This window comes from Manihot esculenta, chromosome 18 (assembly GCF_001659605.2).
Source record: "Manihot esculenta cultivar AM560-2 chromosome 18, M.esculenta_v8, whole genome shotgun sequence".
Classification (NCBI taxonomy): domain Eukaryota; kingdom Viridiplantae; phylum Streptophyta; class Magnoliopsida; order Malpighiales; family Euphorbiaceae; genus Manihot; species Manihot esculenta.
Genome location: NC_035178.2, coordinates 9,005,155 through 9,031,351, shown reverse-complemented (window position 1 = coordinate 9,031,351; position 26,197 = coordinate 9,005,155). Strand labels below are relative to the sequence as shown.

At 30.9% G+C, this 26,197-nt stretch overlaps 3 protein-coding genes across 5 annotated transcripts; 2 read left to right on the top strand and 1 right to left on the bottom strand.

Annotated features, from left to right (window-relative positions):
• Positions 1–1,503: 1,503 nt before the first annotated feature.
• LOC110605776 (agamous-like MADS-box protein AGL62) lies at positions 1,504–2,695 on the top strand. The gene has a single exon (XM_021744408.2). The coding sequence runs from the start codon at positions 1,688–1,690 to the stop codon at positions 2,345–2,347; it is 660 nt and encodes a 219-aa protein (XP_021600100.1). The 5' UTR covers positions 1,504–1,687; the 3' UTR covers positions 2,348–2,695.
• A 3,988-nt stretch (positions 2,696–6,683) lies between these two features.
• LOC110606730 lies at positions 6,684–10,515 on the top strand. Of its 2 annotated transcripts, none has more exons than XM_021745688.2 (6): positions 6,684–6,921; positions 7,333–7,465; positions 7,619–7,722; positions 8,713–8,884; positions 8,991–9,131; positions 9,204–10,515. In XM_021745688.2, the coding sequence occupies exons 1-6, from the start codon at positions 6,872–6,874 to the stop codon at positions 10,182–10,184; spliced, it is 1,581 nt and encodes a 526-aa protein (XP_021601380.1). In that variant the 5' UTR covers positions 6,684–6,871; the 3' UTR covers positions 10,185–10,515. The 2 variants fall into 2 exon arrangements, with proteins under 2 accessions (XP_021601380.1, XP_043809494.1); XM_043953559.1 differs by lacking the exon at positions 6,684–6,921 and adding an exon at positions 6,971–7,213.
• Positions 10,516–11,267: 752 nt separating this feature from the next.
• On the bottom strand, positions 11,268–17,825 carry LOC110606818 (somatic embryogenesis receptor kinase 2). Of its 2 annotated transcripts, XM_021745805.2 has the most exons (11): positions 17,273–17,825; positions 16,170–16,302; positions 15,962–16,033; positions 14,720–14,863; positions 14,197–14,268; positions 14,001–14,072; positions 13,807–13,919; positions 13,206–13,337; positions 12,788–13,129; positions 12,251–12,645; positions 11,268–11,884 (listed from the first exon to the last, which is right to left on the bottom strand). In XM_021745805.2, exons 1-11 carry the CDS (start codon positions 17,355–17,357, stop codon positions 11,570–11,572), a joined length of 1,875 nt encoding a protein of 624 aa, XP_021601497.1. In that variant the 5' UTR covers positions 17,358–17,825; the 3' UTR covers positions 11,268–11,569. The 2 variants fall into 2 exon arrangements, with proteins under 2 accessions (XP_021601497.1, XP_043809478.1); XM_043953543.1 differs by lacking the exon at positions 14,720–14,863.
• Positions 17,826–26,197: the final 8,372 nt, after the last annotated feature.

Sequence of the window (26,197 nt, the reverse complement as noted above, 5' to 3'; positions counted from 1 at the left end):
GTTTTAAAAATAATACTAAATAGTACACGTATTAGATAAATTAAAAAAAAATCAATTGATGATGATTTTAGTTAAATTAAAATCAAAATAAATTATTATTATAAAAAATTAAATAATAATATAAATAGTAACTTTTAAATATATTTAATAATAAAAAAAGAATAATTTAAAAAAATTTTAAGTTTTCAATCATACAAATAATGGTATGTACATTTGCTTACATATTAAAATCATACCATGGATCCGATAGTGTCATGTCTAGGAATTTAACCCACGAAATTCAAATTCGATTAATATTATTAATATTTAATTTTTTTTTAAATTTAATTATTATTATTTAAATAATATTTAATTTATTTAATTTTATATTTTTAATTAATAATTTATATAAAAATTATTAATAATTTTTATTTAAAAATTAATATTTCTAAAAATATTTAAAAAATACTATTATAAAAATATATTTTATATTAAATTAATTATTTATATAAATAAATTTGAATAATTTATACCTATGCAAAACCTAATCTCAGCCCAAATTAACTCATTATGTAAATAATTTTTAAATCTAAATCCGATTACATTATCTAAATTCTTTTTTTTAATAATTAATTCGGATTATACTCAAATATCTGATTATATAATAAATTTCATAAATTAGTATTTAATTTACTTTAGTAAAAATTTGATTATCAATTTAAAATAATTTAATTTAGAAATTTTTACTAAATTAACGGAAATAATTCCTTCATCATACAACAAGCAATGTATCACCATATAGATATTATTAAATAAATTATTTCCGTTAATTTAGGAATTATTGTTTAGAAATTATTTCCTAATTATTATCAGCGACTTTATTGATCATAATGGAATTATTCCCTTTTTATCCTTAAACTTTGGCAATGTTCAATTTTGCTCCGTATTAATTTTGTAGCCCAATTTTTTAAATATTTTAATTTAGAATCAAATTAGCTATTTTTTAATAAAAAAATTAAACAATATTTTTTAAGTCTTTAATTAATATTACTTTTATATTCTAATATTAAAAAGATAAAAATTATAAAATTATAATAACAATTAGAAAAATTAAATTGCTTGCTTTCAAAAAAAAGAAAAATTAAATTGCTAATATATTAAAATATTTATATAATTAAAATATAACTTTTATTTATTTATAACTTTTTTTTCAAAATATAAATTATTATTTTATATTCTAATATTAAAATATTTATAATACTAAAAATAAAGTTATATAACGGAAAATGAGTGAAAATAATGTTATATTTAATCGAATTAAATATTTAAATTAATTTAATTTGATAATTTTTTAGATTTTAATCCAATCACGTAATTTTTATTTTAAAATTTTTAAATATTTTATTAATTAAAAAAAATTACGATCTAATAGATTAAATTTTTTCATACAGACAGAAATATTATTTTTTTCTAAATTTGATATTATCTGATAAAATAATAAATATTTAAATATTATTAATTAAAAGTATTGTATAATTTATAAGAAATCCTTAATTAAATTCAATCAATTATAAATCAGAAGAATTTTTAAAACATAAATAAGTTTGATATCTATGAATAACAAGAAACTTTTCTTCATTCTATAAATAGAAGTTCAAACGCCTTGAACCTAAAAGCTGTCTCTTTTTCTTATATAATATTGACTGCTATGGATGCAACAACCGACCTGTCCGACCAACGGCCGCTGAGGAAAAGCAGAGGCCGACGAAAGATTGAGATCAAGAAAGTGGAGAAAGAAAATAGGCGATGTGTTACGTTTTCCAAACGTAAGAGTGGGATGTTCAAGAAAGCCACCGAATTATCTACCTTATGTGGGGCGGAAGTAGCTGTGATTCTTTTCTCAGAACACGGGAAAGCGTTTTCTTGTGGCAACCCTAATATGGACAAGGTTCTTGATCGGTATCTTGCTGAAACAGAAGAGGGTGAATACAACTCTTGCGTGTTGGAAAGCGGCAGCAATGGCGATATTGTAACTCAGACTTTGCAAAAACAAGAATACGAGAAATCTCTTAGACGGTTGGAAGAGATGAAAAGAGCTTTAAAGATGGTCGAAAAAAAGAGCAATAACGTGAAGAAGGGTGAGTTCTGGTGGGATTTACCGATGGATAACATGGAGAAGGAAGAGCTTGAAGGTTATAAAGAGTCTCTGGAAGAGTTGAAAAAGAATGTAATGGCGAGGATTGAGGTGATGGCTGCACATCATGCTGCGGGTGAGTCGAGTATTATTAACCAGTTTATTGATCATAATGGAGTTTGGAGTAGTTCTACTGCTTCTTATGATGCTGGTTTCAACAATGGCTTCCTTTAATTCTTGGAGTGGAGGCTTCTACAATGGCTTCATGTAAGGAGTAATTCTGCTTTAACTTGCTTTAGGTCTCTTCTTAGTTAGGGTTTGGATAATGTATTAGAATTCCTATTTGCCTTTTTGACTAAGAAATCTAATCGTTTATATTAACTTGTGATTTTATCAAACATTTAAGCTTAAAACTACTTATTAAAAAAAAATTAGTCAAGGTTAAAATTTAATTTAGCAACAATGATATTTGAGTTCTTAATTTGGGTTAGCCAAAGAAAATAGCGGCTATGCTGCTGGAGGAATCCCGTCTGAAGATGTAGCAAAGATGGTTGTAAAAAGTCCGCAGTTAGTTGCATTGCGAGTACCACAGCTATTAGTTGCATTGCGAATGAGAACACCAGTGAATAATTAAAATTTTTTCTTTTCAATTGTGTGTACTTTAACACAGATGATAAATAATTGAAATTTTTTCAAAATATTAATTATTCAAACCATCATATTCCTTAATCTGAAGGCAGGTGATTGGAATTAATTTCATATAACAACCATTTCCTTGCAACAATGGGAAAAATTTGTTCATTTGATCTAGTACATTCATGTAGAAATCAACTGTGTAGAGCAAAAGAATGTTAGACTTTACATGCACTTAATTTACTTTTTTAGTTTACTATAGATCAGGTATTAGCAAGAAGTCTCCAGAGGTGGCAAAACACAATGTCAAGGGTAAGTTTCAACAATCAAAACATATTTATTAGTCTCAACGAGGGGCTAATTCTGCTTTGGCAGCAGATACTCGTGTAGTATTTGAAATTCTCTATTTAATTTTGATTAGAGGCTTTAATCGCTTATTTGTAGATGCTCGTGCCTGATTGCTTACCTTCTTTATGTATTATAAATATTATTAATGTTATTAGTAGTTACCGGCGGTTGAAACGAAAAAACCAATTGAATTAAATTAATTTATAAATTTAATTTAATTTTTTTTGTCCCTCCTAGATATATTATAACTATTATTACTATTATTAGTGATGAGTTTCAAACTAAAAAAATTGATTGAATTGAATTAATTTAAATTTTTAATTTGGTTTTTCATTCTTTTTTCTCCGTTCTGTTTTTATTTTTAAATATTTTAATTATTTTGATTTGGTTTAATTTTGATCAGTAAAAAATAATAAAATCAAATCAAATTGACTAATAAAAATAGTATATTATTTTTTATAGTATAGGAAGATTAAACCATTATTAAATTTAAATATTTTAATTAAATTTTAGAACACTTAAAATAAGGTATAAAAAATAAAAACTTTATTAAAAATCTAATCAAATCGAATTGAACTGAATCAAATTGGTTTGATTCAAATTAATTTTTTCTAAAATCAATTTGAATTTTATAAATACTAAAATTTTAATTTTTAATTTTTAATTTATTCGATTAAATTCAATTTTGAACCGAATCAAACCAATAATCAGCCCTCGTTGTTATTATGAACCTGCAATCTCATGTGCCTAATATTTCATTTGAACTTATGCATTAATTAGCAGGGTAATAGAGTTAGCATATGACAATCAATTTTATTTGAAAAAGTTAATTCTTCGGCGTCAATTTCTGTTTTGTAGCTTTTGCTCCGTTTTTAGACAGTTATGCAAAATATTAATATATTAATAGCTGGATCCATAGACATTTTGTTGTTTTTCAAAACTAAGCAGTGTAGAGTAAGTCTTATCGTAGTTATCTCCCAATCCCATGAGAAATTGCATCAGTTAGTTTGTCTTTCTTGCTAATCTCTGCAATCGTCTTAGCGGCTCCACATTTCCATCCTTCTCAAGTGCAAATAGGTACAGGTCTTAGACAACCTAACTCATCCCATAATCATTTTAACTTTGTGAAGTACACTATGAGTGACATGTTACCTTGAGTGAATGCAATAATCTCACATTACTCCAAATTATTCCACAGATCTTTGGCGGATGGCCTATGGATAAACAATTTAAAAAGATCTTTAGAAATTGAGTTCAGTAATAAAAAATCACCAAACCGTTTACACATTTCTCTATTTTTTATACATTATTGTATTTCGAGAGATTTTGATACTTTTTCAAAAATGAATTCATCCTTAATACTCAACACTATTTTCATCGATCAACCTCAAATTAAATAGTTTAAGCCATTGAGCGAAATGCTCATTAGAATCAATCCTGAATTATTGAAATAAAGCTACAAAAATACTGTTGGTATCGGTTTCTTGATTTGTTGCCATAGGCTTCAATGCCATCAATCAAGTGAATCAGTGGTTATTGAAGAAATAGTCCTCTAGGGTTTAAACATGTTTTTGTTGCTATGATACTATAAAAAATGGTAAGAAAGGAAAATAATTCATGCTTTATTGTTTGCCTTTCATTATTTATATACATAAAGCTGAACTTATTTATCTCTTTACATGTGAACCTATCCAACTCAGTATGACCGACTACAATTCCTGCCATATAACTTCCTATCCTCTACATTTTTTCTTGATGGAAGGGCAAGGTTGCACCTACCATGTTGGTACTACCATAAATTACCTGCAAGCCCTGGTATCACAATTGCTTCTTCGAACCAACAGAACTCTACACAATCATCTATATTATTATTGATATATAACTTTTGATATTCTGAGCTCCAGAAAAAATAAGGTTTACAGTGCTTGATAAACTTGTCTCTTTTTTTGGAAAATCCCCTCTCTTTCATTCTTTTTCTCTTGACTTGCTAATGACACTTAACGGCTTTTCTGCTACAGTGACACACATCCCTCTTGGATAGATTCATACATACAGTGGTGCCAGTCCCCTTATCTATGTCAGGCGACCATTTAATTCTCTTCGGTGTGCGTGCGAAAAGAGCGGCAAAAGGACTGGGCCGGAGCCTTTTTCATCATCGGACTGACTTCCTTCTTTCCAAATTTGGGCTCATATACAACTCGGCCTACCATGTATCCCAAGGCTCGAGCCCAAATCACCGAGCAGGTCTGTCTGTAGACATTTCGAATTCTGAATCTAATGCACTTTTGTGGACCCTCACTTGGCTCATAGGAGGTGAGAGACTCAACGGTTATCAATTTTAAATCGTCAAAATATTAGATTTTACAGTGTGATAACATAATTCAATCCAATATCAAATGCATTATATAATAATTGCAAAATCAAATTTGATTAATATTTAAACTCATTTCGTTTCAATAATTTACATAATATTATTTAAAACATTAATTTTATTTTAAAATGTTAATAATTAAATAAAATATTTAAATTTTATTTTTTTTCCTATAAAATATGTGTAAAAAGTATAAATATTATTATAAAAATAAATAAAATATATTTAATTACTTATTTATATAAACAGATTCAAATAACATATACTTAATTATAAAATTTAAATTTATTTTAAAACCGATCTATATTATTAAAATGCAACTTCTTAAAATTTAATTTAATCAGATATTTATAATAATCCAACCAACGAATACCTGAGTTAATATCTTTCTTAGTCGACGTTTGGTTCAATTACAATTTTTAAATTTAATTAAATTTAATTAAATTTTATATTTTATACGTTTAGTTTGAATAAAAATTAAAATTCAATTTTAAAAATTTAATTCTATAAAATTAGTTATAACTAAAATTAATTTCTATTAAATTTAATGGAATTAAAATGAATTTTATAAAATTTATACAATATCTTTTAGACTAAAATGCCATTCTTAAATATTTTTTTCTCAATAATTTATCCCTTCTATTCTATTAGTTATAGAGAGAAAGTTTTCTATTTATCCATTATTATATTATATAGACAATTATATAATATATTTTTTTATTTTTTTATTTTATAATATTTAAGTTTATTTTTTCTTATTAATAAGACTTTTTATTTTATCGTATAAACCTCTAAATCATAAAAAAATATTTTAAATTTATTAATATATTTTTAATAAATTTATATTTTTATTAGTTGTTATAAATTTATTAAATATTAAATTTTTTGGTAGAGTAAAATTTTTTATTTTACTTAAAAAAATAGTAATGTGTAATTTAATTGAATTTATTTTAAATTATATCCTATCAAATAATGAAATTCATTTTAAATGTGCAATTATAAATAAATTAATGAATTGACTTCAAAAAAAAAATAAATTAATGAATATTAACGTAATTAATTAATTTGGGATGGAAACCTTCGATCACAAGGAATCAGCAAAACCATTGCTTACTCGTTTGTAATTACGCGTCCAAAGTGTAGCAGTTATCTTTATTTTATTTTATTTTATTTTATTTTTTTAATACAAATAATTAAACGTCCTTTCTTTCTTCGTCCATCTTCCATTCCCCCCCCTACTTTTCAATCCAAAGACTCCAAGATTTATCCTTTTTTTCTTCTTCTCCTCCTCTTTGTATATAACACAAGCAAACCCATTTCCTCTGATTTCCTTCTTATTTTATATCTTGGTTTTGTAGCTTAGGAGGTCTAATTAGCTTTTCTTATCTGATCTTGAGCATCCAGTCATGTCGGTGCTCGATTCCTTATTCAACAAGGGCTTTAAAGCTGCCAAATGGTAATTTGCTCGCCTCTTCTGCTTATTATCTTTTGTTTTTCTTTAAAATCTGTTTTTGGGTCTTCTGTTTAATTGATTATTATGATTATGGTTTTCTAGGGGTTGTTCATGAATTTTTAGTATTTGGGTTCTGTTTTGTTTCTGAGAAGAACAATTCGCATTATGTGTAATGTTCGAATTCTTTGACAATCTGCTACTTTTTTCTCAGCAATTTAATGAAAAGTCAGGCATTGGTCTACATACTACTTCATCTTTGTTATTTAGCAGGAAACAGAATTCTTTGACAAATTTGGTGTGCTGTTTAGCATGCAGTGTTTAATTCTTTTTGTTGAATGCTATCATTGTTAATTTTTTGGGTTGGAGATTTCAAGATTTGTTTTTATCTCGTTCTCTTTTCTTGCTTGTAAACAGTAAAACCCTACTCAAGTTGACTATCCCGCGAATAAAGTTGCTGAGGAATAGGAGAGAGATTCAGATAAAGCAAATGCGGCGAGACATTGCTAAGCTTCTTGAGACTGGCCAAGAAGCCACAGCTCGCATTCGGGTATTACTGACTTTTTCATTAAAACCATTGTTAGATAAACTGTTCTTGCTGCAAATGTGAAAAGCATGCTTGATTAGAAAGGCTTTTGTTGTAGCCTTATAGGGAAAGAATAAAGTGTATATGGCCTCATTGATTTTGTTACCCTTATTTCAGGTAGAGCATATAATAAGAGAAGAGAACATGATGGCTGCTCAGGAAATCCTTGAGCTATTCTGTGAACTTATATCTGTGCGGCTTCCAATCATTGAATCTCAAAGGTTATTCCTCAACTTTATTGTCATAGCATGTACTTTCTTGCAATTGGTGTTATTCCATCATATATATACATTTGTCTTAGTTGTGATGCTTTCTTAGATTAGTGGACGTCAAGGCTTAATTGGGATTGGTTAGGGTGCACAGTAAATTTAGGTTGCATTAATGTGGCTAGATTTATCTTGAAAGAATGGGACCCCATATTGGTGGATATTTGTAAGATAAAAGGGCAATTGGAGAACTGATCCCTTAAAAAGGGCAATTGATACTCAACAATCACTTCACTTTAGAAACAAGTTTAACTCATTAAATAAACAGAAGGTTTTGATTACTATGATATTCAATTTAGAAAACTCCCAATTTTGTAGTATATTTTTTTTTGTTCTCTAAATGGAAGAAAATTGATGCTTGCGGATGAGGAAACTTAAAATTGCATCTGAATTCTTAGAGTGGTGTATAAATTGCACATTATGACCATGAAATCAATGTTATAGAGAGGATTATGGATTGTGCATTATTTCATCAAGGAATAGGCTTGCTTGAAAACTCATTTCCCCTAGACGAGTTAATGAATCTCTATTCCAATCTAGTTTGTTCCCATTATATGGATCATTTTTCTCTATTTAGCTCAATTTAGTGTTCCATCTCCCTATGCAAGAGAAATAAAAATTATGGATAATGAAAGCGGAAAACTAACTGTTGTAAATACTACATCATGCATATCCACTTGAGGAAATGGGATTGAAGGAGTGCATATATATTAGTAGTATCTGCTTGTGTTGTTTGATAGAAGTACCATGGTCACTCAACATTGTATCATGTGAAAGCTTGCACTTAATATGTCCCAGGCTCCTGTATTGTTACTTAATTTGTTTAACTCATCAGCATTTAATATTTATAAACCGATATACATTAGAACCTCCATAACAACTCAAAGTTAAGAACTTCACTCTCTTTTAGAGATTTGACTGTTTGAAATGTCAAATTCACTTCAGGGAATGTCCTTTAGACTTGAAAGAAGCTATATCTAGTGTCTGCTTTGCTGCACCAAGATGCGCCGATCTGCCAGAATTGCTGCAGGTTCAAATGCTATTTGCTTCCAAATATGGAAAGGAATTTGTAGCCGGTGCAACTGAGCTTATGCCAGAATGTGGTGTAAATCGCCAGGTTTTGTGATCTATTACATTTTATTGCGAGTCAAATCATAATAAAAAATGACATATTTATGTTTCTTTTCTTGTGACAATTTTTCCTGTAAATTAAAATGCTGCAGTTGATAGAACTCTTATCTGTTCGTGCTCCTTCACCTGAAATAAAATTGAAGCTTCTGAAGGAAATTGCTGAAGAGCATGAATTAGATTGGGATCCAGCTGCTTCTGAAACTGAGCTTTTAAAACCACATGAAGATTTATTGGTAAGTGATAATGTCTTGTTGCCTTGATTTTGGTTTTTATTCTCTGGCTTACATGTGCCCTTATGTTGTCAGAATGGTCCAACACAATTTGTTAGTGGGTCTAAGTTGCCCCTTCCAGAAGAGAAACATGATGAAGCATTGAACCCTGTTACTGATAATGCCCTTAACAAAGAGCCCGACTCTGATTCAGACTTTGAAGAAATAGATTTTCCTGAAGTTCCTAAAGTGTCTTTACGGCCAAGTGCCAGTGCTGCCTCAGTCCCAGAAATGCAACCTATACCTGCTACTGCCCTGCATAGCATTGATCATGAATCATCATTTCAATCCAAAAATCCTGAAAACCTAGTGCAGGGACATGATTTAAAAGATAAGGATGTAACTGAGGAAAAACCAGTGGTTGCCAAAGACAATATGCCCAATATTATTTTAGGTGCCAAGGAAGAAAAACAATTTTTGCCATTCATTTCTCCCCCATCTGTAGCTTCTATCCCCCTTCCAACAACTCCAACAACAAAGATTAACTTGCCTCCTACCTCAAGGACCAAAAGTGAGGCCAATGTAGATCTGCAGGATGTTTTGGCTGCTGCTCAAGCTGCTGCAGAAACTGCTGAGCGTGCAGCAGCAGCAGCTCGTTCAGCAGCTACTCTTGCACAGGCCAGGATTAGTCAGCTTACCAAGCAAAATAGTGAGAAGTTCCCTGAGGATGGTGATGATAATCCATTTCACGCAGATATTCCTAATCACTCAGCTACTACAGAAAAGCCACTTTTTCATCATCAACTCTCTTTTGATGATCCCAATGGTGTATCAAGCTATCAGGATTCACATCAGTGTCATGAAGACTGCCAGCCGTCAGAATTACATGATCTTATTTCCTTGGACAAACTCAAAGTGGAACACAATTCTTCTAGTGATCACGTTCATGAACAAGGTTCTGCTCATCACCAACCACAGAGATTGCCTTCAATGGATGACGAGTCATACTTTTCATACCCTAATTTGTTTTCATCTCAGAATCCAAATGTTGGAAGCAATTCTCAATCAGACAGATAATTCCTGTTCGACCCTTGAGCATTTGAGTTGCTGGCTCTTCAAGCATGTATTTTCAGGTCCCTGCCAATGAGTGGATTCAGCATTACGGCACTTGTACTGTACGGTGTTGATCCTCCATTATTTTATTTACAAAGTAACGAGGTGCTTAGTTCTTATATAGTCCAAGTGTAATACAGTTATGGCTGCCAAAGTTCATCAAGGCTTTGAACAAGGAAACTTATACAATAGCTGAGAAGCAATCTGAATGGTTTGTTGTGTGATTTGTTGATGAGGTTTAGCATTTCTGTACAAAGCAGCTTTAATTTGCTAATAAATTTCCTCTCTTTGAAAATTTTCGATGTTTGCAGTCTTGGTGAGTTGTAAATTTCTAAGAATGTATAGCTAGTAGAATGCAATTAATCTTCAATTCAGTTCTTAATTGATTTGGAAGATTCTTTGATTTTCGAACAGGTAATCCGGAATCTAAGCAAGAGGCATTAGAATGCAATAGATTGTTATGTGGAGGTAACAGTGTAACTTCGCTTTAAGGTTTAAACTGGGATCCAATGCAATAATTTTAGGGTGATATTCTTCTGGGAGTGCCAATACTTCTGGGGATTGCCAGGTTTGATGAACTTGGTAATGAATGTCAGAAGTAATGAATTTGATTATGGTGACCACCGATCTGGCTTAAGGATGGTAATCGAATTTAAAACGAATTTAGATAATTGAGGATAAATTTTAAGGATTAGTATCTATTTAACAGTAAATTCTTTAAATTCAACGTTAACTATGTCGTTGGTGAGGTATTAGATTATGGTAAGGAACATTATGAAATTGCACAAAAGAGTTGAGCAAACTTTATAACATTACAAAAAATTTATAGCCATTCTTGAACACGAAAAAATTTTAAATATATTTGAAATATATTTTTTATTATTTTTATCATTGTGAGAATCAAATTATTGAGCCAATGTTAGACGTAGCTTTTATGCTGGGTAAAATTATTGTTAAAATTATTAATTTATATTAACTTTTTATTCGTTTAAATAAATTAATTATTGATAATAATGATTGTTAAAATGACAATAAAGAAAAAGGGTATTGTAATAACAGCATTTCTATATAAATTGAAGTGCGTGGATGAACTAGCAGTAAGCAAAAGATTAAAACCGCCCCAGCCACATCCATGCAAAAATTCAGACTCATCCTTCCCGTGGCAGAAGAAGATAGACAAATTTTCTTCCAACAAATCTGACTCGTATGCACAAATGTAATGAATACAATGCAGAAATGAACTTACAGGAGACTTAAGATTGATATGTTCATCAAATAAAGAAGGCGACCGAAAAAAAAAAAAGCAAAAAAAGAAGAGAGAATTTAAAAAATAAGTAGCTGTGGCATGGTCACCTTGGACCAGATAACTCTACTGCATGTAGATTTTCTGTTGAGTCTACAATCCAGTCTGAATTAGGATGAGGGGCTAACTCCACCTCTTGCCGGAGAACTTCAACCTTTTGCCACTCATCCCATCTCTCTGCCAAGCCGTCTCCTTCGAGCATTCTAACCACTTCTGACATTTTAGGCCGCTCCATTGGGGAGCCTTGCGTACAGAGAAGGGCTACCTGGATTAATTGCTCGACCTCAGCTTCTACGTATTTGTTTTGGAGATCTGGATCGACCAGCATTTCTAACTTTTTCTCTTTAAGGAGTCCTTTCACCTGAGATATAACAATCATATGAGAAGTGTTTGAACATTTCGTGATATTAACACTTCATTTAGCATGATTTATTTTATAAGAAAAGAATTCAAATAAATTCTAACAAAATTATGCATGATATCATTTTCTTTGAACAAGAAAGTTTTGTAAGTTCTAAAAAAAATGGAATTCTTTTATTCCAAACAAGAAAATTGATAGAAAAGAATTGAATTGAACGGACTTGAATTCTTGTAAAAGGTGTGATTCCAAACAAAGGGTTTTAAGCATAGCGGCAGAAAAATTCATCTAGACATTATATAGCACCATCCAGTTTCGACCTAAAAGCTACAAAAGCCTATAATGTTGCAACAACCAAGGAATACATACCCAATCAAGCAACATGACATCGTCATCATTTGCCAGCCGAGCAAGGTCAAAAGCTCTCTGTCCAGTAATTAGCTCGAGAAGCATGATCCCGTACCCAAAAACATCAGTCTTTTCAGATGATTTTCCAGTAGAGAGGTACTCTGGAGCTATATGCCCTATTGTACCACGGACAGCAGTAGTTACGTGAGTATCCTTGTAGTCCATCAACTTAGCCAACCCGAAATCCCCAACAACAGCTTCAAAATCCTCATCCAATAAAATATTTGCAGCTTTAACATCACGATGAATGATCTTTGGGTCACAATGATCATGCAAATAAGATAGACCCCTAGCAGATCCTAATGCAATTCGCTTTCGTGTTGGCCAATCAAGAGGAGGTTGAGATGGTGGGCGTTCTACAAGCATCATTGTTATATTAATGAGAATGCAAGAGAGTTCAACATTAAAAATAATCGCAATTAGCAATCATATCATCAAAACAAGATGTGGATTGCAGTTAAAAATATCATTCAACGTGTAAAACAAGAGCAAGCCTACCTCTTAAACATGATGCAACACTTCCATTTGCCATGTAGGGATAAACAAGCAGTCGTTCGGTTGGTGTCATGCAAAACCCGCGTAATCTAAGGAGATTTCGATGCACAGCCATGCTTATCATCTCTACTTCTGTTTGAAACTGCAACTCGCCTCCAGGTGTACGCTCTTCTTTCAGTCTCTTGACAGCTACCAATGAACCATCTGCTAAACGTCCTTTGTAAACCTTACCAAATCCTCCCCTACCGAGAATGTTTTTGTTGCTGAAGCTATCTGTTGCAACTTGTAACTCTCGCAGTGAAAACCTTTTAAGCTGTCCCAGATGAACTTCAGGATCCTCTTCAGCTGCAAGAATACAATACACATGATTACCAAATCGTCATAAAGATTAAACTGTTCAGTTTTCAGTTTACACACTAACCTGGCACATCAAAGAAGAACTCTTGAGGTTTCCTACGACGCCAACAAGCAAATGCAAGTGCAGGGGCAGCAAATAGTAATGCTGCACCAGCAGCTACTCCTCCAGCAATCGCTCCTGTTGCACCATTCCCACCTGAACTTCAATGTAACAGGAAAAGTTAAAATCAGGTGACAAGTTATTAAGTTATAAACTTGCACAGTCAAAGGAAAACTACAGAATAAAAAATAGAAAAAGGACAATAAAATATATTTCAATAAGCTGCAGATATGAAATGACTTTTTAGAATTCCAATATAAACAATGTCAAGAGTACCCTATGTCACTTCTCTATGCTAAAGCAAATAAATTTTACTGATCTTGTCAGTCACGAAACAAGTTTTTTTTTTTTTTAACCCAAGTTCTGGCTTACTAAGAGTTAAGATCCAATATTCAAGTTCACATTTGTATATGGTAGCACATTAAACAGAAAAGATGGTCCGAATCAAATACCAAAAACAAGGATCAACCGCACTTCAGGGCAAAGATATACCAATGTAAGCTAGCAAGAATACAAAATACTTCATATGCAACTGAAAGTTGCAAATACGAATAAAACATATTACCTGGTGAGGAAATTGGGGTCGGTGGAACAAATGGAGGAGGAGGTGAAAATGGAGGTGAACCTGGGCATGGATGCCCGGTAACTGGCCCACACAAATCCAAGTTATTAGCAAAACTGCAAAGCAAATAAACCTTTTAGAATAATTCACAAAATTTGTCAGGTAAAAGCCTGTAACATCGTTTATTAGCAAACCACCTGATAGGTGTGAACATTGAGAAGGAACCATTATCCGGAACAACGCCAGAAAGACGATTATTCGATAGATCCCTGCAAATAAACAATGATTAGACATATTAATCTGCATCAATATTGTGCTTCTATGTATGTGTGCGCATGCAAATCTCATGTGAGAAATTTCTACATGACATACCCAAATGAGTTAGGCACTTACAACACTTGAAGTGATGAAATATTAGTCAATGGCATGGGAATGGGACCCGACAAGCTGTTGTTGTTAAGCCGGCTATCCTTGCACAAACATGGGTAAGAAACAAAAGAAAATTGATATAAAAAATCAATCAAGAGATGTTATTGCAATTACCGATTAAGTTTTAAGAAGGAAATATACATAGGGAAAGCATAACTTGCCCCTTTGATTCAAGGCATATTCATGTCACGTGTTGGTTTGGGCATGTTTGAGTATAGATCCACATCCAATTCATGCATAACGATAACATGCAATGATTACAAATTTCAAATTCATGAACTATTCAAGAAAACATCAGTTGCTCCTACTTGCACTCATTGCATAATTAGTATATTGGGAAGTACACAAAGCACTATATGATAACAAATATTGAAGAATTTGATAAGAATTTCTTTGAAACCTACAACTGAAGTTAATATGATATCAATTCGAAAATTTACAATTAAAAATAGATGCTATATATTTCCTGCAAAGCAAGTATACTTACAGAAATCGCAGTTTAGACAGCTTGCCCAAACTTGCTGGGATGGGACCACTAAAACTATTCAAGTAAAGGTCCAAGCTCACCAAGCTAGTCAAGTTACCAAGATCACCAGGAATTGGTCCACTTATATTATTACTGTAGAGCTCCCTGTCATAATAATGTGCTTCATTATTCATTTAAAAAAGGTTCAAGATGAATAAGATGCGTCAACTATTAATTAACAAGATTTAATGCAATAATAACAAATGGTCATGCAATGTTCAGGAAATGCATAATTAGATGAAGCAAATCCTTTTGTCTGTTGAAATAGAGAAAACTAGAAGGAACCTCACAGTGATGAAACTATGTTTTACAAAAAGCTTATTTGGTACCTGAATGCATTATGAGGTCAATCTTTGGGCACTTCACTGTTATTGTAAGGGGAAGAAATATTGAATACGACAATAGGATAATGTAATCTAGATCTAAGATATTTTTACTAAAGCCATTATCTATAGCAACCAGAAAAGGTTATGCATCCAATTTCACTCACGACAGCTACCATTGCGCACATCTTAAGTTCAGCATACCAGAAAATAACATTCTCATTGATAACATTTTTACCCCACAAACTCTTCAGCTATAGGTGGTGCTTTTGCATGGTGGAAGCCACTGAAAATTCAAGAGAGCAAGAGAATGAAATGGACTAGTCCATATGTAGCACATGATGAAATACTTGCAGCAACAAGGGCGTGCGCCTCTAGATTATCAACATATTTTATTCCAGCATAAAGAATGTTATCAATCCGGGTTCGGCTGGTTTCAATCCAATTTTGTTTCTGGGTTACATTTGGTCTGGTTCTGAATCGGAGTATAGAAAGATCTATTAGCTGGTTTCGATGTGCATTATATATTTAATGATCTTACAAGGCATTAGCCCTTGCCCATCACATCATCGACATTATCCTCTTAACCTATGAACCTCAGTCTAACTAATCTTCATCTACATATCAAACTACATATTTAAGATAGCAACAACAAAAATTTCACTTAGCATTTCACCAGAAGGAGAATTTTTCAGAATCAATGTCATTGAAGAATTTTACTGAATTGATCCTTCTTACCAAATTACTTTCATTACAACTAGTAACAGTACATATGCACTCATAAAAAATAACTAGAAAACTAGTATTTCACACCAGTTCTTTACCAATCTGACCAAAAAAAAAAGGGTAGATAACTTAGAAAGCAGATATAATGACTTACAAGTATTGCAAGTTTTTAAGAAGACCAAGTTGTGGAACAAGCTGACCAGACAAAGCAGCATTTCCAAGATCACTGAGAGGGGAAAAAGGAAGAAAAGGAAAAGAAAAAAAAGAGAAGGAATAAGAAATATCATATAAATGGCAGAACAATACAATTTAAGGAATGTACGTGTTAAGTGCAAATGCAGGATGTCCAAGTTCTCACTTACACTCTTATAACACTATTATCATTGTTGCAGGTGACATGAAACCATGTGCAAGGATTGACAAGGGTAGGATCCCAACTCTGCAGAACATTGTTAGGATCAATCAAGTTGCTTCTCAGGCTGTGCAAAGCATCACCTGTTCCATTGAAACACTTAGATATTTGACAGTCACAGTAACCAACAAGATACCACTTAACAAGTAGGACAGATAAGAATGAACCAACAAGGAACAAATACAGTAGAATGCGCTGCACCCAAAAGCATTATATTAGACTCATGATAGGTTCCTGCAATACTAATTCTCAATGCCACTGATTTTGACATGACTGTGTACATCATGTTTCCCTATTAAATGAAATCAATGGTTCAGGCAAGCTATCTTTAGAAATGAATGGTAAGAAGAAAAGAAAAGAAAAGACAAGATTCTTTGAATATAATAGGATGAAGTTTAAGGCTTTCTCCAGCATACAGGAACGGTTTAAAAGAATTTGGCATGTAAGATACAATTTACAACTTCCGGTGTTCTACATCCCAAAAATGTAATGGATTATGTTTCCTCTAAAACCCATATTTGGCATGTAAGATACAATTTACAACTTCCGGTGTTCTACATCCCAAAAATGTAATGGATTATGTTTCCTCTAAAACCCATGGAAAATATTACGAGCATTCACTAAGGCATTATTGAGAGATAAAAGAAATAAAATAAATAGTTTCTTGAGAGATACTCTAATTAATCTGCAAAAGCCATTTCCAGTGAAGTCCCAGTTTCAAGTCATAAATAAAACGAACGACCAATAATTCTTTGCTGAACTAAAAGAGCATCATCAAAGTCACCACATAACATTATTAAAAACAGAGTAAGAAGAGCAATAAAAGCTAGCAAATAATGAAGAATTCAATGAGATCACCGATAACCATTATCAAATGAGTACCTGTACTGAACTACAACTAGCCATTATTCATTACCCTAAATAAATAATAAGAAAAAAAGGAACCAATTTCCACAAATCAACAAAGCAAGCAAAAACCAAGATCAAACTCGAACACTTTTGAAAAAGGAAAAGAAACCCAAAAAAATATAGTACTGAGAAAAGGCAACAAACCTTCCATATTACCCAAAGCCAGCCATAACGGATGCAGCAGAAAGATCAGCCACACAAAAATTAATGCCTCAAACTTTCTCTCCATCACCACTCCACAAAAACACACACACACCTCGAAACTTTAACCTCTCAATCTCCTCAGATCCAAACAACAGCACACTAAAACCCAGCTCATCATCACCCAACCAGAGAAACAGAAGAAGAAGAAGAAAACTCAACAAAAACCCTAACTTTCTAAGATATCCAGAGTAACCCAACCATTATCTCCTAAATTAGCTCCTTACAATCACATCCCAAAAGCAACCAGGCGCTGATCTCTCCTCCTCTCTCATTAGCAGGCTCCAAAAAGGGGGAGAAAGAAAGAAAAGGAGTAAAACAACATAGGAAGAAGTTCAAAACATTTTTTCACCGCTACCCTTTTAGCCAGAAAACTCAAAAAGATGTAAACTTTCCCTTTTAGCTTCACTTCAAGTGGAGTGTGTGTATGTGTATCTGCGTTCTCTCTCTTCAAAGCCGGGAGAGAGATGGACAGAGTTTTTTTTTTTTTTTTCCTTATTTTTTAGCCATTTAATTTAATTAATAAGAGAGAGAAATAGTGCCCTGACGGGCTGACCGCTGCCCGAACGCAGTCAAAAGAAACGCATTCGCTCTATACCGTGGATAGTGACGTGACCCGTCATAACACCGTTTTTAGGTCAAACGTGGGGTCCTTTGCCACGTCAGATTCCCTCCATGTTTTTTACTACCTCACGTTTCTCTTTAAAATTTTGAGTTGAGAAAATTAAGTGTTTAAGAAAATTAAAAATTATTCAATCCAACTATTTTAATTTATTAATAATATTTAAAAAGTAAAATTTATTCATTTTATGAATAAATTATTAATAAAATAATGTGATTTACACAGACTACATTAGAAAATAGTAAATAAAATTTATTATTATTAACTATATGATTTATATTTTTGAATTTATATAAATAAATTCATTTTTTTAAAAAGAAATTATAAATTCTCATCTAATCACGCTAATTTTATATAATTTTATGTGAATTAATAATAATTAATTTAATAACAAAAGATAAAGAATATATAATTATAATTTTACACTTTTCCGTTTGCAAGGGGCATCACGGAACGGTCTTATTTCAACTACGGCGTTCGTACAAATAGAACGGCGTAGGCGGATTTTGTGATGGTGACAGCTTTCCATTTTAGCTTTACATACATTTAATTATTAAATCTCTTTTTCCCTTTCCACTACAAATAAGTGTTTTTTTTTAAATATTATTTTAATTAAAAGACGTAAAATATAAAATTTATTAAATTTATTTAAATATATTTATTATCAGACGATTAAAATTTTTTTATTATAATAAAAAATTAAATTAAATAATTAAAATTTAATTGCTCTAATAATTAGATTTAGTTTCGATTATTGTATTCTATTTGGTATCAGAATTTTATAAATATTTAATTTAATTGATTTTTTTTAAAAAAGAAAAATAAAGATATTTTGTTGAATTGGGTTTTTTGTAAGAAATGCACTAAAAATAAAAATTAAAAAAATATGATGAAGGTGGTTGGAGGGTTATATAGAAAACCCCAAAAAATCACCATCTCCAAAACACTGGTGGGAAGGGCCCCACTAAGAAAAGCTCACAACCTTTTTGTTAATGGAAGAAAATGGTCTAATGCACGTGCACTTCCAGATCATTGCACGTGTTCACGTATTTGGCTTTGGGTCCTCCGTTTGGACAATTTGCACTAAACAAACAAAAAGGAAAATAAATTGAAAAATAAAAAATAAGTTGTGTGTTCCTTTCACACCATACAAATCAATTGCAATTGGACAGAAACTTGAGGGAATTGTAATCTATGCTACTATATGGAAGACATTAGATGATATAGCCTTAATTATTATTTTTTATAATTAAGTAATTTTTCTAATTATTTAATTATTCATTGATTTCTACATGGGCTTAACTGGAGTAGGCCCATTCAGATATAGCAGCCTAGCCCAACATCACTTCATTGCAATTAATTTATTTTATAATCATTATTTTTACTAAAATAAATTATATTATTTTTGTAATATCCGGCTAGACTCCGGTATCGAAATTCCTACCATCCGGTGGAATCTCGGATGTCGGAAACCTCTAGAAGGGTAAAATCATGTTTTTATAAAATGTTTTCAAATGTTTTAAGGTTTTAAGTAAGAAAGAAATTGAGTTTTGAATGAAAATAACCATCGAGGAAAATCCATGTTCGGCCGCCGAACTTGGTGGAGTTTTGGAGTCACCTTTGGCTTCCGAAGGTGGTCTGGCCAGCCACTTATAAAAGGCCCCATGTCCGAAAATGGGCGAGTTTTCTCCTCCATTTTCGGGCAAAGGTGAGTTCATGCCCTTCCATGGTTGATTTTGAGGTTTTCCTTCAAATCCTATAAGTTTCTAACAAGTTTTAACTTGGTTTTGAAATTTTTGAGCAAAGATCGAAGTTTGGAAGCTTGGAGACCTCTGGAACCCATTTTCCCCAAATCTCCAAGTTGGGTCACGTTTTCTCTCGATCTTCAAGAGGTAAGCGTCGATCCTCACCTTCTTCGATGATTTAAACAAGTTTTATGAAAGTTTATGGGGTAGAAATGCATGTTTGAGCTAGTTGTCTAATGTTAGGGTTCATGTGAGTTTTGTTGAAAATATGTGTAATGTATGTTGTATGAGTTGCTATATGTGTTGTTGTTGGGGTTTAGGAGAGTGTGAGACCCCTATATGCTTGTTTGCATGAGTATGCATGTTGTATAATAGTTAAATGCATGTCTGGAAGTTTTAGGAGGCAAAATGTGCATGTGGAGGCTGAGTTCTGCCACTTTGGAAGAACTCAGGTTCGGCCGCCGAACCTGCATGTGGAGGCAAGCTTTTGGCTGCCGAACCCTGCCCCCGAAAGTTAGACTTTCGGCTCTGGAGGGGAGTTTCGGCCGCCGAAGGTGCCGCCGAACATGCATGAGTTTCGTCTCTGGAAGGGACTTTCGGCCGCCGAAGGTGCCGCCGAAAGTGGCTGAGTTTCGGCTCTAGAGGGACTTTCGGCTGCCGAACCTGCCGCCGAAAGTGTCCTGTCCAGCCTTCCTTTGCATGAATTCTATGATTGTTTTATGATGTTTTAGGGGGTTTTTGGAGAATTGTTTAGAGTCATGTTAGTCTATGTTTGGTTCCTCATTTGAGTCCACCTGTGTAGGTTCGGACCCGAGGAACCAAGGACCCCAGCAGTGAGATAGCTGCTTCAGAGTCTTTTCAGAGCTAGCCTGAGGTGAGTAGAATGACTCTTTATATTGCAAAATAAATAAATAAATTTTGAGTATGTTCATGCATCACGAATGCCATGAGATATATTAGGTTGTTTGCATTAGAATTCACGAATATGTTGCATTGCATAATATGATGTGGATGATCCATTAGCCCTCGTATGAGATGATACGATATGACGATGATACGGTATGGAAGTCTAGGAAGACCCATTCTACGTCCCTGGCACATTGGAATGTTATGATATGTTATGTAAGGGAAAGACCAGGACCCATTCTACGTTCTGGCACTATTGGATATGTAGAGGGCTATTGGTGACAAGTTCATCCTTAATGTGATTTGTTTGTGATGTGATGCATTTCATGAAAGCATGAGTTTTAATATAATGTTTTACTATTCTGCTCACTGGGCTCTAGTAGCTCACTCCATTCCCTTAACCCCCAGGTTTGCAGGTACGGGATAGATCAGGAAGTCAGCAAGAGTAAAAAAGTCATGTTTTTATGTAATAGTTAGATGTTGACATATATTGTAAAATGTTATAATGTGATGTAATGTAAAGAACTGTATTGAGGATAGAATTGTGCTTGACCCTAGTGTATGTTAATCCTTTTTGGTACATGATCTTTTTAATGATGTATATATAAACCAAGCTTAATGTATGATATGTTACCCCATTAGAGCATTTGATAAGGGCTCCAGTGTGGGGTTCTATGATTATGAGTTTGTGTATGCACATGTTAAACTTGGTAAATGAAAGAAAAAGTTTAAAGTTTCTAAGTATATGTATGATCATGTATGGGATTTAACAGGTATATAGGAAGTATGTTAGACTTGCTACGGGTCCCGACGGCCTTAAGTCGATTTGAATCCTAACGCCGGTAGCGGTCCGGTTTCCGAGTCGTTACAATTTTTATAAATAAAAATTATCATTATATATTATTTATTTATATATTAATTAGTTAATAATTTAAAAATATTATTTATTTATTTAAATAATAACCAACTAAATATTTTAGTCGGTTATTATTTAAATTTATATTATTGATATTCAAATATCAATGTTATTACTACAAATTTTTAAATTAATTAATATATTAATTAAATAAATCTAATTAATTATAAATAATGTGTTAGAAAGGCGAGATTAATGTATAAATTTAAAAAAAAAAGTTATTGAAGTTTTGAATATAAAATAAAAAATATAAAAAGTTAAAGGACTAGAATGAAATTTGTTTAAAAGATGGAAACTCTCTTCTAGCTTTGTCACGTGGCAGTACTTTCTCCACTAAACAAAAAAAAAAAAGCGAAAAGTATCTAGAGTAACCCATTCCCATCTCCATTCTCCATTACTCTTCACCTTCTTCACATCAAATTCCATTTTTCTCCCTCACAAATAAATATTCACTTCACTCAAACTCTTTCCTAAATAAATATTCAAGAAAAATAGTAGAAAATAAATAGAAATTTCAAAAGTTCAAGAAAGAAAGAATAGTGATTAAATGTAAAAATTTTAAAAGTATGTTATTGAAAATTTTAATTTCTAGGTGTTTATTATCATGTTTACAAGAATTATTAAGGGAGAAGTTGGATTTATATGATTTATTTTCTTGTGATTTATGAAAGTCAAGTTGAAAAGCATTTTAAAATTTTAAAAGGAAAAGGAAAGGAGCTTAGGAAGGAAAAAAAAGAGAAAAAACTGTAGAAATTTTGAAAAAGAGCATTTGTGCTCAATTTTTCTTAAATCACCTCAATTTTTCAATTATGTTTAATTTGAATTTTTGTTATATTAGAGAAATTGAATCGTACTTGAATTATAGTAAATGTTTAAAGTTAGAATAAATGAATAAAATAATAAAATCGAAATTTTAGTATCAATATGTAATTTAGCCAAAATTCAAAATAAGGACTAAAATAAAATTTTATCATTTCTATATATTAAATTTGAAATTTTAGATAAGATTTAATTATGAAAAATATAGAGGCATTAAATTGAAATTTTAAGGGCTAAAATGAAATTTATTAAAATAAAATATATTTGAGAAATTGAATATATTTTATTTAATATTAAATGTTATAGAAAAATATTAAAGTGAAACTTGGATTAAAAAATATATATAATAAATTGGAAGGGTAAAAGAGAGATAGAGTCAAAATTTTAAGGAGAAATTGGAAATTATGAGATTAAGTTAAAGTATTGAAAATATATTAAATAATTAGCCTTATAAATAAAAATAATAGAAAAAAAAAATTTGAGTTAAATGAAAAATCTTAGTAAAGTTATAGATCATTAATTTGTAAATTGTGCTATTAGACTAAAGTAATTAAGTTGTAAATTGAATGAGATGTGGAGTGAAAATTTGAATAAAATTTTGAATTAAATGAGAAATAAATAAGATTATAAGGATTGAATTTAAATTTAAAATTTAAAGAAATTCAATTTATTGTATTAAATGTGGTATGTTAATTTAAGAAATCTATATGGGAAAATGATGTTTAATGTAAATATTAAGAATTAAAGATAAATTGACTAAAATTATAAAAATGTAAAAGTAAATTTGTGAAATTAAAATAATTTATAAATTTAAATGTAAAATAGTTTATAAAATGATTAGTTTTATAGTTATTAAATAAGTTCAATAATAATAATAATTTAAGAGAAAAAAATATAAATAAAAAAATTAATAAAAATAATAAAAATTTTAAAGGAGTAAATAGTAGAGATGTAAATTTAAAGTATATTAATGGATTTCTATATTAAATAAATTATTTATTAGAAATTTAATAAATTTAAAATGATTAAAGTAATAAACATGTAAACAACTATAATTATAAGATTATAGATAAATGTAAGAGTTTTAAACCGTAATAGTAGTTGAATTAGTAAAATTTACCTAAAACTTATATTAATGTATATTTTATACTTTACAGATTTTTAAGAAAATTAAAGAAATAAAAGTTGTATTTGTATAGCAAAATGAAATGTATATAGTTGTGATGACCGTCGGGTTTCACGAGTCTCAGGAGGAGGATAAACTCATAAAGGCAGTACTGATCTAAAGTTCATGAAGCTTTTCTGGCAGACCAGTTCAATATTTTCAGTCCTGACTCATACTCGCGGAGCGGACTGGATCACTCATAAGTCTAAGTCCATTAGGAAAAAGTTCAGCCCGATGACGTGACATAAGAAAGGATAGTAGCTCAGTCACCTTGCAGTCTTGTCCGCACGCGCACCAGAGGAAATTAAATGGTTGCCTGACGTGGAGAGGGCGTCTAACGCTCCGTAAGTACAGACCTGCATTGTAATACCCGGCTCGAGTCCGGCATCGGAATTCCTGTAGTCCGGTGGAATCTCGGGTGTCGGAACCCTCGAGAAGGGTAATATATATGTTTTCTAATGTATTTTGACTTGTTTTCAGGTGTTAAGGATAAAGGAAAATGAGTTTTTGACAGAAAAGAGTTAAGGGAGAAAATGGCAAGTTCGGCCGCCGAAGGTGACTTTCGGCCGCCGAACCTTTCATGGTTTCGGATTCACGTTTGGCCGCCGAAGGTGGTCTGGCCAGCCACCTATAAAAGGGCGCCAAGTCGGTGGAAGGATGATATTTTGCTTCCATCTTCAGCCAGAGGTGAGTCCAACACTCTCCCTAGTTGACTTTCATGATCTTGCTCAAATCTTGTAAGGTTTTGAAGAGTTTTCATGTGTTTTTGAAGGTGTTGAGAGAAAATGTATGATCATGTATGGGATTTCACATGTACACAGACAGTATAGCAGGCTTACTACGGGTCCCGGCGACCTTAAGTCGATCTGGATCCTAGTGCCGGTAGCAGTTCGGTTTCCCTGCTGTTACATGCATGACCGAGACAAGTAATACTGTAGCAGAGAGACTGTTAGCCGTCACTAGCAAACAAAATGGAAGGAATAAAAGGAGTGAAATACCATCCTCTCTAACCAAGTTTATACAATTACTGTAAACCTATTTTTTCGATCTCGGAACATCAAGTTAGAATATTTAAAGATAATCGCATTTAAATAATTTAAAGATTTCAAAGATATACAGATGATGAATGCGGTAGAAATTTATATTTATATAAAATAACATGATTTACATAAGATTATATAATATGCGTTATGAAATAAATAATCATATTGAAAAGTATACGAGTTACAGTATTTCATTTAGTTGAATATGAAATATATGTTATTGATAAATATAACCATGTTAATAAGAAAATAATAAATAATGGTAATTTTTGACTGTAATAAATTTAGTAGGAGTCGTAGTTAATATAAGAGTATGACATGCCATATACAGATTATATGTATTTTGATACTCGATATAGGAGTATCTTATAATATAGACTCTCGAATCCTACCACGTTGACTTTCTAGTCCTATAGTTTTAGCATTTGGTGTCTTACGATTTCTTTTATCTCCCGTTATATTCTGTTAGAATTTAGAGGGTAAGAATTAAAAGATTTATAGTAATTAAAAAATAATAGAATTATTATAAAAAAAATATAAATAGTTAAAGAAGCACATATCTGAAAAAAATTAATACATGATACAACAAATTTCTCAATATAAAATAAAATTTATTTATTAAATTAAAAAAATATTTTTAATATTATTGATTTTACATTTAAATAGTTGGAGTAATCATGTTTATAAATTTAAAGTAAATATTTTATATAGTTTAGTATTTTAAAAAAATATAAAAATATTTAAAATTTAAAGAAATTGGAAAAGAAAAAGAAGAGAAATATTGTTTGATTATTAATTTATTTATAAATTTAGAACGCTATATTTTATAAAGTAGAAATTATAACAAAGTATAAATTAAGTAATGTATCTTTAAGTATGTGAAATAGATTGGAATGTAAATTATATGTTGAAATGAAATATGATTATATAATAAAATATGTATTATTAATTTAATTTAAGATAATATTAAGACTATTTTACATCGATAGTAAATTTAAATTATTGTTATAGAAAAATAATAATTTAGAAAAAAACATTTGAAAAATTCTTAAATTAAATTATTGTTATAGTTTCAGAGTACCGACCTAATTAGAGTTATATTATTAATTATTTTTTGATATATTTTATAAATTTTATGTAAAATTGATTTTAAAAAGTATAGCATATATATAAAGTATTGAATTAGATGTATTTGGATATTTTTATTTTAGTATAAATATATGATTATTGGTATAAAATTTTTATATTAAAATTAACGAGAGAATACGTGAAATATTTAATTTGAGTTAAAAATTATGTTTGCTATTAAAAAAAGTTTGAAAGTTAAGATTAAAGTTTAAAAGTGTGATTATACCATTTATAGGTATAATTAAGCTAATATTATAGAAAAGACTCCCCAAATTTTCAGTAAAAATAATAAAAAAAATAACTATAAATTACATAATATTAATTAAAAAAATAAAAATTATCATATAACATTTCCAACTTGACTAATTAAATATTCAGATAGAGTGTTACAATCATTTTTTCTCACTTTTAATTATTTTAATACTATACATACTATTATCAAGTTCTAATTGCACTCTTTCACAATTTTATTTTTATTTTTTTACAAAATAGGCTTGTTATATTATTCTTGGAATATCAATATA